Consider the following 18,450-nt stretch of genomic DNA (forward strand, 5'->3'; position numbering starts at 1 on the left):
TGCTTTGCAAGTTGCGAAGACCTGCAAAATCAGCAGTGTGTCAAATACTTGTTCTCCCCACTGTAGATCTCCCACACACATACTATAAATGAAGCTTAATATACTGTACATGCCTTCATTTTTATTTAGAAATGTTTTTGCGTCTTCTGAGCAATATAAAGCAAAACAGCTTGCTGTGAATTTGAAGCAGCATATTCCTGGTATCAATGACTTTAAAAGCTTTCCAGCCAGAACAAAGGCTGAGACCGGCTGCTATGAAAATGCATTTGAACCGTCAAAGCATAATGGCCAGCAAACCGACCCGGCTGCTCCATTATGGTCATCTGAGCCCAGATCTAAATGAAGTTATTTCTGGTAAACTTAATAATGACAGGATTATGGTAACGGACCACTTGCAACTCAATTTGTAACAACGCTCTCAGGCTCTTTCTTGGAAGCCGTGGACGTTTTAGCGCCCTGGCGCCGACGTCTGCCAAGCAATTAACGACCATCAAGGAGAAATCAAAAGGCCCCATTGACTCTGACAAGGCATTACAGTTATTGTTCGGTCGATAAATGTGGAGATCTCAGAATAGAGGCATTTCGTATGCTCTTCTCTGAAAGTAAACTGCTCTGAAGGGCTGCATAACCTGAAGCATGTCTGAGTGCATTGGTCGGCTTCTGGGAGCTTGACAGATACTTCAACACAAGCAGGGCCAAGGAACCGTAGGCTTTCCTACAATTGATCTGTTTAATTCAGTCACTGTAGCATTACGTCCTACCACTTACCTCTAAAATTAGCTGATAGAATGCTCTGTTAGATGCTCAGCAATTTACTTTATGAGAAGCCACTTGCTATTAGGACATAGTGACAAAGTCTGACCTCACCAATGTGACATGAGCTTGCCTCGAAGACAAACATGAGTCCTCGTGTATGTAAAATACCTGCCCCCAGCCAACCACCCTGCCGCTCTGCCTCGTCTAGCTCTGAAAAGCCACCCTTCTGAAGCTGAACAGCTACGTTTTAACAGGGAGGGAAAAGCCTTTGAGCTACAGCAGACTTTACACTTAATAGTACATTTTGGCCTCTAAACAGAAGCAATTTTTTTGTTTTGCAAATATCATTAATGCCAGTTGAAAAGTACATTCCATCAACATGATGAAGTATGTGTTGAATGCATACTGAACTGCTGCACAATAAATCATTTTCATCTAAATCAAATGTAGCCTAGGGGCCAGTCCATTTCCACTTTAGCCAACTTCTTCAGTTTAATACACAACAACATCCAGTACCAGTTAAATTCCAGATGTAGAATGAAGATACAGTAACAACAATGATGCCCTTTTTATTGACATTTTCGGGTTTTCTTTATAGATTAGTGTTTTTGTTGTAGCAAAAAGACTATAACATAAACTCTGTTGCTCTTTGACAGATGTTTTGCATCCTCTTATGCTCTTTCTATCGCCAAAAACCACATTGTCACCACCCAGTGATTACAGCCTTTAAATCAAACAACAAAAGTTGTTCACTTTTATTGGTTCAAGACAACAAAGGTTTTCAGAAAGACAGAGGGAACCTTTTCACACTGAGAGAATTTATATCAAACGCGCTATATTTTTGTCGTCTGCAATATGAATTTTCAGGCTGCTGTGAAGTAATACACACTGTAGCTCCATGATTTCTCTGTTTCGATTGTATTTCTTTTTGATGGGTGGTCTGCTGTCATTATGTGCTTCTTACACAGACCAGAAATGTGTGAAATATGACCATATAACACCCCCTCATCTCTGCTTCATTGAGAGTAGCTTACTCAAGCTTCATCTTTACAAAAACAATTGGGGGGGTGGGATAAGGAATATTTTGTGAAGCATGAAGAGAAGTGGTGTGGATACAATCACAACCTACCACTGTATAAAGTACATGCATTTTCAGTGTAAGACTCAACTGTACACTGTTTCCCAGTTCAGAGGCACATGCCGCAGTGTTGGACTCAACTGTACACTGTTTCCCAGTTCAGAGGCACATGCCGCAGTGTTGGACTCAACTGTACACTGTTTCCCAGTTCAGAGGCACATGCCGCAGTGTTGGACTCAACTGTACACTGTTTCCCAGTTCAGAGGCACATGCCGCAGTGTTGGACTCAACTGTACACTGTTTCTCAGTTCAGAGGCACATGTCGCAGTGTTGGACTCAACTGTACACTGTTTCCCAGTTCAGAGGCACATGCCGCAGTGTTGGACTCAACTGTACACTGTTTCCCAGTTCAGAGGCACATGCTGCAGTGTTGGACTCAACTGTACACTGTTTCCCAGTTCAGAGGCACATGCTGCAGTGTTGGACAAACAAGCAGTGTCTAATTAAGTCTAATGTGAGTATCATACAGGATGATTGATAACAAACGAAATTTTCCGGGCGCATCATATCACTAAGAGGTTGCGGTAATAGTGGGATCAGGGTCCTGGTTGTGTCCAACTAACACAAATAGGTTTCCATGGTGATGTACCCAAAACATTAGGCATGCATTTTGGATGTTAGTATGTAACCTGGATGTTGGATGTTAGTAGAAAACACTGCCTTAGTTGAAAATACTGCCTTAGTTGAAAAGACTGCCTTGGTAGAAAAGACTGCCTTAGTTGAAAAGACTGCCTTGGTAGAAAAGACTGCCTTGGTAGAAAACACTGCCTTAGTTGAAAAGACTGCCCTGGTAGAAAAGACTGCCCTGGTAGAAAAGACTGCCTTGGTTGAAAAGACTGCCTTGGTTGAAAAGACTGCCTTAGTTGAAAACACTGCCTTAGCTGAAAAGACTGCCCTGGTAGAAAAGACTGCCTTGGTAGAAAAGACTGCCTTGGTTGAAAAGACTGCCTTGGTTGAAAAGAATGCCTTAGTTGAAAAGACTGCCTATGACTCCTCACCGCTATGCCGAAAGGCTTGGGTTTCAGTCTACCATGACCCACATTAGTAGGGTAATGGTTGTTTATATAGCTATTTATGATTCTAATGCAATGAAAAGAAAATGTGCATATAGTAATTTGATAGTCCATACAACCATCAGACCATACTTCTGTAAGTGTCAGGAAACACCTCGTTCATTGAAGTCAATCCAGAAATACTTAAAGTACTTCACCAACATAACTGGTTTGTGTCCTCAAAGAGGAGAGATCCCCTTATCCAATTCAGTAACTATGAGATCTATCATTTGGCATTTTTTGTGTTTCTTTGGACAGGAATTTAGGGAAAGGGTAGATGGCCAGTATGAAAACCTGGAGGCAGAAGCTGACTGGATCACCCTAAACTATATGCTTATGCTTTCTAACACAAACATGGCATAAACATTTTAGAACAACTGCTAACACTGTTGACTGTTTCTAAACCGTACCCTTAGCCAATACTGTTTAAGTCGACACTTAGCCAATATTCTCTCAATGTACACTTAGCCAATGCTTACCATTCCAGCGTAGACTCCAGCTGTTACAAGGAATGTCTGAGAGACGTCACTGAAGTGGTCTGGCATCGTAGTGTACCTCAGACCATCTGAGGCTGTTGATTAGTTGTGACCAAATTGAATTCAGGCAGTCAGTAATCATCAAATTAACCAGAGTCCATTGCGTGCCTGACACGCCTTTTCAAATCTCTGCTGACACAGGACATTCAATTTAATGCGCCATTAACCTTTCAAATGTCACTTAATTGTTTAATGTTTTATATCAAATGGCCTTCAATTGAAGCAAAAGCCAGACATTTGGGGTAGCCCAGAGTAAATGCTTATATTTGGGCTTGCAGAAAGAATAAGTGAAACCGAATGCGAACATACAGTAAGGTGTTACAAATTGTAAAAATCCTGATAACCATGGCATTTATGATATTCTTTCAAAATATGATTTTAACACATTAATTGACCTGTTTGATGTGTTTCTGTTCATTGCCTTTGATTTTCAAATAGAATATACATTTTGTCAGGTCTCATTTCCCATCTTTTTCTTCTTCTGACTGTAAGACATTATACTTCTAATAATAGGGGGGGGGGGGACGATTCAAAAGCCCACCTAAACACAGAATAACAGACTGATATACGTAGCTTTACAGAGGTAAAACCTTGCTGCCTCTTCCACGGGCCGGGAGGTGATGAATGGAACGCTGTCAGTTACTAGTGCAGGACAATACACTTTGTTGTCCGTAAAAAAAGTGTAATGGTAGGATTTTGGAAACGTAAGCATGACGGAACCAGTCAATTAAGGTGACCTCCTTTTTGAACTGTCTTTTGGATCTAGATGCAAAGGATTTGCCCCTGTGTATACAAGCAGGTTGTATTGCCAGCAGGAGATTCCAAACAACGGGAGGGGAGGTTGAGCAGCACCTAGCTATGCAAAAAGCCTATAGACAACAAACACACAAAGCATGATCCACATATGCACAGAAGCTTATAGACATATAGCTTTGGGGATACTTTTCAGTGAAATTCCTGACTAAAGGGGATCAGGAATATTATGTAATTCTCAAAATATGAGCTGGCAAATCACAGGCCTAGAAAAAGATAAGCTGGCCAATCAGCGGTAAACTGGCACCAACTTCGTTGGTGCCAGTTTACCGCATCGTTTCAGCACAGACAAACGTTCTGAGATACTTCATTTCCTTCTTCCTTTAAGGAAAACAATTTCACTCAATGTAAAATCAAAGGGCAATTTCAAATTGCAGCATGGCATTATTGCTGTTACTAAGAAAGTTGACCGAGAACACATTCTCATTTACTGCAAAGACTTGGGGGGCTATTGGGGTTAAATACCTACTGTAGTTCAGGGACCAAATGACACACCTGTCACCTTGCCTAGCCTTGCTAGGCTACATTCCAACCGTAAATGTACAAACGTGAACAAAATGCTTGGTAACACTTTCATTTTAGCACAGATGTTTAGAAGATAACAGCACATTTATTTTCAGAGGTGGAATACGAAACCAACATGATTACCTTCAGGGAAGCAATTGTCTGGATCCATGGTCTCTTCAGCCATCTCTGAAAACTCATCCTCTTCCTCCCCTGGCTTCCTCAGATCCACCGTGCTACCCTCCGACAGACTGACATCATCCTTTACCTGAGAAAAACAACCAATCACAGCCATATTATCTGAAAATATGTATTACCATTAATGCCTGTAACTACTGTAATTGACAGTAGAAGGTAGGTATGGAGGGAGAATGATTCAGTGTTTTTCCAACAGCGAAAAACCTTCAGAAGGTCATTATTCTCCCAGTAATAAATATTGCTTTCATTATGGACTTGTGAGAAATGTCATTTTCCTGTTCTGATGCATATAAAGCCTAGATACAGAGGTTCATGTAAAACCGGCCTGGTATGATTGGCGTGGGATTCACCGCATTTTATGTTACAACACGTTAATATAATGCTTCAAAAGCGATATTCTGCAGCATTTGTTTTAATCTAATCAGTTAAAATTAAATCAAGTAATCAGAGCTGGAGTGAGATTATGCTATAGCCTCAAATATTGATAGAAAAAAGATGCAGTCGACATCCAGCAAAAAAGGTGAGATGAATTGTACTATTGTGTGCTCAATACATAGTCATATTTCAGTTATGAGTTACTGTATCAACATATCCCATATTGTATGTGATGGAAGCGGTAGCTTGGACAACAGGTATCAATCTTAAAACACACACACAAACACAGAGAAAGAGAGAGAGAGAGAGAGAGAGAGAGAGAGATGTGGACCACGCACTGGGTAAGTACTTCTGTAGTTATTGATTGCAGTTGTAGGCCCACTCTAACTGAGACACCAGGAATAACAGGAGCCAGTTTCACTGTACACAAGGGTGAGGCTCGATTTTTGCCTGAGCAAACTGTTTGCCTATAAGAATATTTATAATTTCTACACCGCAAATTAACCACAACTAAGTACTACAAAATATTGTAATTGTAAATAACAACACATTTTACTTTTATAACAATGAAATACAATGATTTGTTGCAATACTTAGGAACAGATTCTGATAATATGTTTTTTTCTTCTAGTCAGATTAAATGGCTAGTGCCTTTTGCTGAGAATCCAGTGTTTCTCGTCATAATATTTTGACTCTAAAAAAGTTAAAGCTACATTTGTAGGTGAAAACACTGGCTTGTTTTATAATATGGACCGCCGGAGCTTACTCACAGAACAGAGGTACTGTAGCAACAAATAGTTTCGGGCCAGTTTTACTTATTCTTCATATACATTGCCGACAAATCAAGATCACAAGTAAAATCATAATTATTTCAATTTACAATGTCTCTTCACAAAAACAAATAATATAAAACCTGTATGACAGGGTTGGCTTAGTTGCAGTGAGCCTTGATGCAGTGCCTGACCAAGACAAAAAATCACGCGCAGTGTTTCTTGTTTACTACCCATTTGCCATTGTGTTTAGGTGTGTATGTGTGTGTGTGTGTGTGTGTGTGTGTCCACCCAGGATTTTTTGTCTCGTCCCACTTCCAAAGCTCTGTCTGTGGGTCTGGCCATGATGCGACACAGCGGAGAGTGTTTTCTATGGGAACCATGAATGGATGTTTTCAAATGTCTGAGTGGTCCAGTTGGCAGAGCTGATGATAACTGAAGACCCACGTCTCACAGCGAACGGCTCCCGGTCCCCCGACCCAGCACCAGCGCCCCCCCCCCCCCGTCAGGGTCACTGTCATGACACGGGTTTCCACGGCACCATCTAAGAATAAGCCCGTCTGTCTTGACAAGCGGCCACTGTGCCCCTTACCTTCACAGAGACTAAATGTTGACAGGCGTCCTCCCTCGGCACTGGGGAGAGGGGAAGCCTCCGCATTCAACCTTCACAAACCACATCTGACCGGATTACGCACGCAAAGCACCGCTGAGCAGAAGGAGAACGATCCAGAGAGAAGCTATTGTGTACCGAAAGAGCTAATGTTTACCAAGCTTTAAGATACCAATTTACTTTAATAGGCACTCCACAATGATGTGAACCGGCACCTGGGAAATTCAGCTGAATGTAGAGATTAACCCCACTATGGATTGTGATAATGAATCCCGTTTATGGTATAAAATGCCGGATTGCAGAAGTTTTGTGTTGACAGTGCCTATCAAACAGCTATGCATTTAGTGATTTATTTAATACATATGGACAATAGAAGAAAGACACCACCAGTCAATGCTTTCATACTTGTTCACCATGCAGGTTTTTGGTCTTTAAAGTGTGTGCTCACCTACTTTGTTTCTATGATGTGCTGTATTTTCTTTTGTCACCCTGCTCCTGGAAAAATACCAGCTCTACTTTCAAACTAAATATGTGTGTAAATATTTGAACTTGCTAATTTTTGGTGTGCCGCGCACTGCCTGTGCTACAGATCCGGTGACAGATCAGAGTCAACAAGAGGGACATGCATAAATGCAGTGTGAAGTCCAGCGGGAGGAAGTTCCAGCGTGATGAATGTCAGCCTTGGGCATAACACAACCCTCAACGCCTCCCATCTTTAAATCATTCTTTTATTCATGTCCTTCAAGTCCACGGCTGGGTTTAATTCAATGGAATAACGCAGGCCAAGAAAACGAGGCATGACCAATGTTTTCACGCTCACTACAGCATGTGGGCTCAATCAATAAGGTAATTCGTGTATACTGTAGAATAATCTAGAACTTTGCAGTGGCCCGTGCATTCCCTCAACCCTCAAAGATGCTGGCCCTGGAGAGCACAGCTGTGGGAGGGATGACCCGACAGTACAGTGGAGCCACTTTGCTGTCCGTAAAACAGTGCATGCATGATAAAAGGAGGCGGCCGTTCGACAAGCAACCTTCAGTCCAGTTCCTCTCTTACATTCTACAGGCTTTAGAGAATCTTTTGTCTGCTACCGCTGCCAATAACACACAATAATACCCAATGAGAACAACAGCCTGGATCTAAAACCAATAATGTCATTGTCCTGGTCGGCTTTGGGGTTAGGAAGCTTGCTTTAGTTTTCCCTCCTATACACAAAGATACTACCTCTCGAGTTTCACTGGTAATAGTGTACATGTTAGACTACTAACAACCTGTCATTAGATGCTTGTCGAGAGGGCACCTGTGAGCCACTGCGCTTCACTGGATGTAATTGTGCTCAGCAAAGGAGGGCTGCGGTAAGGCCTGAACTCTTGGCACCAGTGGTAAACTAACCATGCGCCGTGGAGCTAACACACCTACCAGGGGCACTGCCCCCCCCCCCTTATTAGGAGAGAGGCTGGGACACAAAGCAGTGTTACACATGAAACAACACACACACACACACGCAGAAGTCCCAACTCTATGAAACAGGACTCTTCTGAAAGCTTATAACCACGTTGCTGTTGCCAGAAGCCAACTGCAGGGAGTCCCTTGGCCTCTAAGGGGTTAAATAGGTTTAAGGGTCAGGGGTCATGTACACGTAGACAGTGGCCATGAAGTGCTCATGGGGTTGCGGAGAGCAACTGAATCAGCTTGATGAGAAACTCCAAAAGTAATGGGTGTCTACACCATCCTTGACCTGGCAGAGCTGGTGACGTATGTGTAAGGAAATGCAGTGCAGAGACGTCAGCGAAGTGTTACATTTGGCAGGGAAGTACGTGGATGAATAAGGACGTCCTGTAAATATAAACCACAACTGATTTTATTATCACTGCGATGAACACTCCAGAAAATATGAATTTGAATCAGGGATGCCTTGGCAGCCTGCTGCTGGGGTTCTAGCCTCCAGCACTCTCTCACTCCAACCCTAATCCTAACCCTAACCCTAACCCTAATCCTAACCCTAACCCTAATCCTCCAGCGCTCTCTCACTCCAACCCTAATCCTCCAGCTCTCTCTCACTCCAACCCTAATCCTCCAGCGCTCTCTCACTCCAACCCTAATCCTAACCCTAACCCTAACCCTAATCCTAACCCTAACCCTAATCCTCCAGCGCTCTCTCACTCCAACCCTAATCCTCCAGCTCTCTCTCACTCCAACCCTAATCCTCCAGCGCTCTCTCACTCCAACCCTAATCCTAACCCTAACCCTAACCCTAATCCTCCAGCGCTCTCTCACTCCAACCCTAATCCTCCAGCGCTCTCTCACTCCAACCCTAATCCTCCAGCTCTCTCTCACTCCAACACTAATCCTCCAGCGCTCTCTCACTCCAACCCTAATCTTACCTAAATTATTTTCCTGATTTTAATTAGCTGCTTACCTGGATCTTAATTATCTGATTAGCTGACTCAGGTGTGTTAGTAAGGGGTTGGAGCAAAAGCCGGCACACACATTTCTCCAAGGCAAGGCTTTCCCCCCAACCCTAATTTAGGCATTTACTTAAATTAGACCCATTGATTTGCTAGGAGAAAGTCCCTGCCAAAACAATTTCAGGCATGGTTTCAGTCAATAAATTAAACCTGGAAAACATTTCATCATCTTATCATGTATCCCATTTCCTCATCAGCGCTAGTGCTTCTGGGATCTGATGTGGTTGTTGCCATAGTTGCAGTGTCCTTACACAGCCGTTGGTCCTTGGAGGACTTGAACCCACCCATCACTCCCTTGGAATCTCTCACCACACACTTCCTGCTGTTCTCCTGAACCCAACGTGACATGCTAAATAAGTTCTCCTCATTACTGCCTCACTCTCTAGTCACACAGTACAACAGCTTCACTTTAGGCTATTAATCTGATACAAAAAAATTTAATTATTAACTGTTAGTAGCTGTAATCACAATTTACTTTTAGTAAAAGTTTTACTGGTTTAATGGAAACAATTTGCATGTTATAGAGAATGGTCAAGTATTTCCTCTTTGATTTAGAAGTGGAAGATAAACACACTGGCAGGATCTGTAACTGTAATGTGAGCATGGTCTCTCTGTGATTAGCTCCATGCTCATCTTAACGAGATTAGCCTTACACAATTACCTTGTTAGCAGGATAATCAACATAGGCCTCCCGCTAAATCAATATCAAGTCATTAGCAACAGAGAAGACTTTAAAGAGTATCCAGCTTTTTCTTTCTGCCAAACCTAGATGTTTTAAGCCTAGTAATAGCGAAAGACATTTCTGCCTTTATTTTTAATGTTTTGCCAGAAGTAACACTGTGTGTGTATGTAGATATATATATATATATATATATATATATATATATATATACATACACAGTTCCATCCAAAAGTTTGGGGTCACTTTGACATGTCCTTGATTTTGAAGGAAAAGTACATTTCTGTCTATTACAAAAACATCAAATTGATCAGCAATTCCCTGTAGACATTCTTAATGTGGTACATGGCTATTTTAGCTGGAAATTGTTGATTTTCAATGGAATATCTACATTGGTGTACAGAGGCCCATTATCAGAAACCATCACTCCTATATTCTAGCTGAAAACGGTTGTGCTGTTTACAGAAGCAATAAAACTGGCCTTCTTTAGACTAATTCAGTATCTTCAGCATCAGCGTTTGTGGGTTCGATTACAGGCTCAAAATGTCCAGAAACAACAAACCTTCTTCTGTAACTAGTCTGTCTATTCTTGTTCTGAGAAATCAAAGCTATTCCATGTGAAATATTGCCAAGAAACTGAAGATCTCGTACAACAATGTATACTACATGTTTCACAGAACAGGACAAACTGGCTCTAACCAGAATAAAAAGAGAAGTTGAAGGTCCCAATTTCATAACTGAGCAAGCAAACAAACAGACGCCTCATATGTCCTCAATGGGCAGTTTCATTAAATAGTACCTGCAAAAATCACCAGTCTCAATGTCAACAGTGAAGAGTCGACTCTGGGATGCCCTGGGCAACCTCATGCTATATAAATATTTGTAGATAATCAAGATATTTTCTGTCTCTAACCTTTGCACCCTGTCAATGAAATTCAAGATTTACTGTAGTCACCTTGCCTAGGTGCTTCAGTGTTATGCCAAGGTTGGCAAGTGCTGTCTCGATCTGTTGTCCCTTCTTTTCACTTTAGCCCTCGTCCCAAATTCCCCGTACCCACAACTAAATGAAGGAAGGCTGAAATTGGTTGAGAGTTGCCCTTTAAAAAGCCATGTTAAGACTCAACGGCACCATTGTGTGAGAATCGGTCAAAGACAGCCATGGCTCTACAGTACAAACAATGTACACACACACACACACACACACACACACACAAGCAAGCACACGCCCTTCCCTCTGAGATGTAAAACGTGGTCCAGGCCTTGTCAGCTTTAGTGATGAATCAGATGGACAGATGTCTGTTTATTGAGGAAGAAGTGAAGTGGTGTGGTGGGGTCAAAGGTCCCATCTGAAAGACCCAAGTCTTTTCAGCTGGCGGTGGCGTCACAGCGCGTATGGGAGATGGGGGTGGAGCCAGGGCAGGGTTCTACGGCCCCCAGCCCTACTTTGATGTTAAGGCGCTGTGAAAGGAATGGGTCTGCGTTTGCCTCCGCCACAGATTCGCTCGGTCTGCCTGCTGTTAACTAGGCTGTGTACGACTGTTCATCTCCAAAGTGCTCACTGTTTTGAGTGAACTTTCAGGGTGCTAAATATTGTTTTGAGGCAAACGTGCTCTCTGGCTGCCCTTTTCCTGCCGCAGTACAGCAACGGACAGGCATTCAAGACCACGGGCATACAGGCACATGTTACATGGATAGATGTTTTCATGCCACGTTCAACCCAGTGGGCAAAAGACCAGGGAAATGGAGGGCATGCCACACAGCCATGATAATGTAGGGGGGTCCACAGCAAACGTTCATGGAACATTCTGCAAGAGTGGAAACGGCATACAGCCTCCCATGCATTGATAGAGCAAAAAGAGAGATGGAGGGAGAAAGAGAGAGAGATGGAGGAGAGATCTGTTTCAAGCCATTTGCTGTGCATTGTGGGATTGTTGACGTGCTGTACACTGCTTGCTGTTACCTACCTGGCTACCTGCCAAACGTTTTAGAATTTACTCTATATAAACTAATTGGTTAAATTCTACTTTTAGAGTTTACCAAAGCAACATTTTTATCTGTTGACCTCTTACCCAACTTGTCTACACCGGGACTCTGTTTGGACATAACTAACGGAACTACTCACCCCTGAACACCCAAAGCTAAGTACCATTACTATGCCTTATCACTGTAATTGTTGTAGCTACAACACGCAAATCTGGGGCTGGTGCTTGCGAAGTCTAAAACTGGCAAGTATAGAGAGTACAGAGGTATTGTTATTCACGTTGGCACCAATGACGTCAGGATGAAACTGTCAGAGGTTACGAAGCAGAACATAGCATCAGCGTGTAAACTAGCTAGAAAGATGTGTCTGCATTGAGTAATTGTCTCTGGCCCCCTCCCAGCTAGGGGTAGTGATGAGCTCTACAGCAGACTTGTGAAACTCAATCGCTGGCTAAAAACGGAGTTCTGCCCGTCGCAGGAGATAGAGTTTGTATATAACTGGCTCTCTTTTTGGGAGTCTCCCTGAAATAGGGCCAGGCCTGATCTGCTGAAGAGCGACAGACTCCATCCTAGCTGGAACATCTAGGAAAATTGACAGGTGTCTCACTCCTATACCCTCACCGTGAAATAGGGTGCAGGTCAGGCCGCAGCCTGTTAGCCAGTCTGTCGATAGCATAGCCAGAGTAGTTAGTACAGTTTAACCTGTTGCCACTGTGACTTGTTCCAGGCTGACAAAAGTTAAACAAGGTTGTGCTAACAATAGCAACCTTATTAAGATAAAGCCTTCCTCCACCTCGGTCACAAATAAAAATGACTGTATCACCTCGCATCTCAAAATGGGACTCCTAAATGTTAGATCCCTTGCTCCAAAGGCAGTTGCAGTAAATTAATTAATCTCTGATCATAAACAAGGTGTTATTGGCTTGTGTGAAACGTGCCTAAAGACTGATGAATTCACTGCCCTAAATGAGGCCTCTCCTCCCGACTATACTAGTCATCATATCCCGAAAAGGAGGTTGCTAATATTTATGACAGTAAATATAAATGTACTCTCAAAAACATCACTGGTTTTCATTCTTTTGAAGTTTTACTCATGAAAGTTAACCAGGTTGATAAATCATTTTACATAGCTACTACATACCCGATGTTCCTGAATGAGTTTCCAGAATTCTTGTCTAACCAAATTTTTGGCGATTTAAATATTAATATGGAAAAGTCCAATGAAACCTGATTGAGCTGAACAAAAATAATCCAAAATGTATCTTCGATACAGTTTCAAAGTTAACAAAAAAATCTATGCTAAACAAGTGAAGTGGGTCTTCAATTTAGCTGTAATGAATACATTAACTACTTTGATGAAAAGATCATCACCATTAGAAAACAAATAACTGACTATAAATAGTTATAGTCCCCAAAATCTCAGTTGTCCTGAGAATGTCCTGAACCTCCCTGACCAGGTGTCAGTGGGGACACTTGATTTTTTTGATCCCGTATTGCTCGACACATTCACTAAGTTCTAAACACACAAATTGTCTGCTAGACCCGATTTCAACAAATTTACTTAAGGAACTATTTCCTGTGCTAGGTCAGCCAATGTTGAACATAATAAATTGCTCACTTTCCTCCGGATGTGTACCAAACTCACAAAAAATTTCAGAAATTAAGCCTCCTCTAAAAAAATCTAATCTGAAACCCGACATATTAAACAATTATATGCCAATATTGAACCTCCCGTTCCTCTCAAAAATCTTAGAAGAATTTGTTTCCCAACAACTGAATGCCTTCCTGAAGACAAATAACATTTATGAAATGCTCCAGTCCGGTTTCAGACCCCATCATTGTACTGAGACTGCACTTGTGAATGTAACAAATGACAAAGGTTCCACAAAGGTTCAGACAAAGGTTCCGCATCCGTCCTGTTGCTTCTTGATCTTAGTGCTGCTTTTGACATTATTGATCACTCCCTTCTCTTAGAGAGATCTTTCCGATAAATAAGATTTAAACCAGGCTAGAACATGTCCATGTAGCCCAATATGGGTTTGTATGTGTGGATGGCATATCCTCTGACAAATCAAAGGCATGTTTGGTGTTCCTCAAGGCTAGTTTCTGGGCCCATTATTGTTCTCACTATATATGCTGCCTCTGGGTGTTGTAATCCGGAATCATAATGTCAATTTTCACTGTTATACTGAAGACACACAGTTATATATTTCAATGAAGCATAGAGAAGCCCCAAAATTAGCTACTTTGGAAGCATGCGTTTCAGATATTAGGAAGTGGATGACAGAGAACTTCTTGCTTTTAAACTCAAGAAAAACAGAAATGCTCATTTTAGGACCCAGCTTTGTTGGCAGAGCTCACTGTGAACCTCGACGGCTCCTTGGACGTATCCCAAAAAATTGTAAGAAATCTCTGCCCTTGACCCTGACATCTCTTTTGATGAAAATATAATGTATGTCTCAAAAGTTGCTTATTTTCATGTTCGAAACTTTCCCTTTGGTTGATGCTTGGCAATGTGGGTGGATTGATTTCCTGCCTGTTGGGCCCTGTCCAGGGCCTCTCCCAGATAGGGCCACAGTGTCACCGGACCCCCCTGTCTCAGCCCCAAGGTCTTACACTGCTATATTATTGTGCTAGGGGAGTAGGGTCAGTTCTCCTTCTTCACTATAAATCCTTGTAGATCTATGAAATGCATTTTCAAAATGTTCCCTGTCTCCTGCCGTTTTAAACTTAGGAGGATATGTCCACACCTGAGGAGTACCTGGCTTGAAAGACCCATTGCTGTCCCTGTCCAAAGTCCTCCTGGTTGTGTTGCAGATCAAGACGATACCTGACGATTTCAGCTGCCACTGTGCTGACACCTCCCTCTCCCCCGTGTTGTCCCTGTCCTTGTCCATCTGGGAATGCTTCCGACCAAGTTTAAATAGACTCTGGACTCATGCATTTATTAATTATTACAATTGTAATCTTAATATGTTCACCCGGCACAGCCAGAAGAGGACTGGTCACCCCTCTGAGCCTGGGTCCTCTCTAGGTTTCTTCCTAAATTTCAGCCTTCTTAGGGAGTTTTTCCTAGCCACTGAAATTCAACACTACTGTTGTTTGCTCCTTGGGGGTTTTAAGGCCGGGTGTTTTGTAAAAGCACATTGTGACAACTGCTGATGTAAAAAGGGATTTAGGAATACATTTGATTAATTGATTGATCAGGTGTAATAGAAGAAAAAACAGAGGTTGGGTGGATGGGCAGGTGTTTGGCAGGTGTTTGGAAATGGACTGAAGAGATGAGAGACAGAGAACAAGGGCAGGTGAAAGGACAGGTGGATAGGAAGATTAAAGCGGCTGGGCAAGATGTGACGGCTCTCTTAAAACTGATTGGAGCACAGGTGTGCAAAGAGACAAACCGTCACAGATAAGTCAACTCTGTTTAGAAGGACGGAGGAAAAGAGAGGGAAGGGAGTAAATAATAGTGAACATGGATATAAACAGCTGCTATTCCACTCTGTCATTTAACCTATTTTGTACTTGTTGCTAGGCCTAATCCTGATTTTCTGAAACATTTCTAAAACATTCTTGGCCATGACCAGTGGTGAGCTAACCCCTTGTTCAGTGCCTCAACAGTTTAAACAATGTTAATGACAGTTGTACATGTATTCAAGGAGCCTGTTTCATTTGACATGTTGCCTTGTCGGGATAATTTACTGTTAGAAAGACACCATAACCCTAAATCCCAGACAACAAAAAGGATCTAGGAAAGAGTTTGATGCAGACAAAGAGACAATCAAGTAAGAGTCAAATGCAGTCAACAAAAATAATGCCATGTTGCCCTCGAGGATCTAATTCCACATTCCTGATTGGGTGGCAATATACAAGGCCATCGTTACCAAGTGGAATAAGGACCCATTTGCCAAAATAGTAGTATACATTTTTACAAGGGGTTAAATTGGACAGGGCATCCATTTTGGGAAGAGTCCGCTTCAGGCCAAATTGCTCCGGAGGAAGCGAGAAAACAAAACATAGCATGAAAATAGCCTTTCTGCGTGGGCTTGGAGCAGCTCACTTCCGATGGAGAGAGGGATGCAGCAAGAGACAGAGAGAGAGAGAGAGAGAGAGAGAGAGAGAAGGGGACACATTCAAAAGGAGGTAAGGGGAGAAAGACAGAGGGAAAGATAAAGGGAGAACGAGATAAATGCTGTCTCTCCATTCTGTGATTAGCCCGGCTGAGCAGCCTCTCAGGACAGACAGAGATAAAAAGAAAAATAAGTAGAGGAAGTGAGAGACAAAAAGAGAGAGAAAAAAGAGGGAGGACCAGACAACGATAATAGTGGTTTCATGATCGAACCAGTGGAAGGGACGAACACACATGAAGCCTCCAGAGTCAGCAGTCTGCGTTGCATGGCCAATCGCTAATTAAAGCAGAAAACACCAGCATCTATGATATAGTGTCCATGGATAATCTGCCATCTTATAGTACGGTGCACCAGTTGCTCAAATAAAAAAAAGATCCAGTAGACTTTCCATAACGGTAACCTCCGGGCCCTAAGCCCATCCTACCTGTTTGTCCTCTGCAGCCTCCTCCTCCTCCTCTGAGCTCTCGCTCTCCTCCTCCTCCTCTTCCTCGTCCTCCTCAGGGAACTCTACATCTGACTCGCCGGGGGCGATTGGAACACTGATGGTCAGGTTGGGGTTGGTCATGTAGCTGTCGTCAACTTCCGGCGTCCTCTCCCCGTGGCGCCCAATCACCGCGATCCCGACGCCCGCCCCCGCCAACGCTGTCCCGTTGCCCAGCTCGCCGGGCGGACCGGCGTGGCTCAGCCGCTTGAGCTTCAGCATGGCCTTGGATTCTTTGCTCTTCTGACGCCGGCGCTTGAAGTTGCCGTTGAAGAAGTCGCAGATCTGCAACACGGTAACGCACTGCGTTTAGAAGATGCCAGCCACTCAACTGTCTGAGCCAATCCTACTGCGTTCTAAACTGAAACAGAGTGTCCAACCTGGCTCCGGAGCCAGACCGCGCCGTTCTTGATGCGGCCGAGGGCGATCTGCAGGTTGTTCATCTCACCGTCGTCGTCGGGCGCTGACAGGTTGTCCGAGCTGAACGAGCTGAGCAGCAAGGCAAGGAAGAGATTGAGCACCTAGGGAGGAGGGGAGGAAGACCTGTTTTAATAAAGCCTAGTTGGATAATTAAGATGTTATTACAGCTGGATCAAACGATCAGATAAGGATGGCCTGCAGGTCTGATTAGAGGCAGCTTTGAAGCGGCGTGGTAGAAGAGGGCCCTGATGTGTAACACTAGAAATGTAAACACCAGGTGTGATTTGGGCCTGGTTTTAAATGTCAGCCTCTCACAGAAACAGGAGCTCTCCAAGTCTAGGTTAAACAACAGAAACTGCTCTTCTGGGCTGTGTGTGTGTGTGTTTCTGTGTCTCTGTGTCGGGGTGGGTGCATTTTTTGCCTATGTGTGTATGTTTTAGATTTTTCCTCAGTTTAGAAAATGTCAGCTGTGCATGCAGTTTCATGTTGGAATTTCGTTACCATCGTTTGATGATTACAAACGCCATCTATTTTTTCCCGATACAGGCTTCACGAATGAAACCTTTTCTGTGACAGTTGATCAGTTGAACCAGAAATGAAATGCTCAAAGCTTGGCATAGCGGTGCATCAATCAAACCAATCAAATTCAATTAACTGTCATGTCACTCACATATTTGTTGACACCCATCCATTTATTATGTCTTCGCAGCAAACATAAATCATTGAGGATCACTAGGAGCTTGAGTACCTGGCGTAAAAGTCATATTGCACGTGTGTTGGCATCCACGTGTGCATTGAAATGTGTGTGTATTTGAAGGTGAATGTTTGCGGCAACACAGCCATGGACTCCCTGTGTCGTCGCCCCCCCCCCCCCCCCCCCCCCCCGTGCCCTGTCTGACTGCGCCTGGTGCCCGCTGTGACAGGTATAATTAGAAGTCTGACTTTTCTATTTTCTGCCCCGCTACACTTGTCCTTTAAAACACACCTCCACGCCACCCTGCCGTCTCAAAGAGTGATACAGCAGAACGTCACGTTCTCCACTGAATTGCCACCTCAGGAGGTGGCGGAATGTGGAATCTGGCCTTCGCCGACTGACCTTTGCCCGGCTTGCCGTAGTTGTTCAGAATCACATGATACACACTTTATGGCATCGTAAGATGATGTCGTCGGAAAACACTTTGGATCTTCATTCGCCGCATGTCAATGAAGAAAAATGTGTTTGCACATGTGTTGACACTAGAGTGGTGCTGGAGAGAATTTGTTGGGTGTAAAAAAAACAGGCTGACCATAGAAATTACTAATACAAAGAACTACATTCCTGTTTCATTACAACATACAGCAGAATGCTCTAAACACCAACCCCTCATCTCAATAAACACGTCTCCATAAACACTAATGCTAACACTAATGCTAACACTAATGCTAACACTAATGCTGACTACCAGTCATGTGTCAGTAGGAAAAACAATGACAGATGATTGCGTGTCAATTCTCAATGCTTGCTGATACTGTATTTTCTTTGCCACTGTGTAACCCACGACAA

General features: G+C 43.1%; 1 protein-coding gene across 3 annotated transcripts in view; it reads right to left on the bottom strand.

Annotated features, from left to right (window-relative positions):
* scn5lab (sodium channel, voltage gated, type V-like, alpha b) overlaps nt 1-18,450 on the bottom strand; it is a 141,474-nt gene that overhangs the window by 23,812 nt on the left and 99,212 nt on the right. For all 3 annotated transcript variants that reach the window (XM_020041954.3, XM_020041953.3, XM_034289385.1), the window contains exons 17-19: nt 16,868-17,008; nt 16,431-16,772; nt 4,944-5,067 (exon numbers count right to left, since the gene is read on the bottom strand). In XM_020041954.3, coding sequence (XP_019897513.2) covers nt 4,944-5,067; nt 16,431-16,772; nt 16,868-17,008 — 607 coding nt within the window. The remainder of the gene's footprint in view (nt 1-4,943; nt 5,068-16,430; nt 16,773-16,867; nt 17,009-18,450) is intronic.

The sequence above is a fragment of the Esox lucius genome, chromosome 21 (genome assembly GCF_011004845.1).
Source record: "Esox lucius isolate fEsoLuc1 chromosome 21, fEsoLuc1.pri, whole genome shotgun sequence".
In the NCBI taxonomy this organism is placed as follows: Eukaryota; Metazoa; Chordata; class Actinopteri; order Esociformes; family Esocidae; genus Esox; species Esox lucius.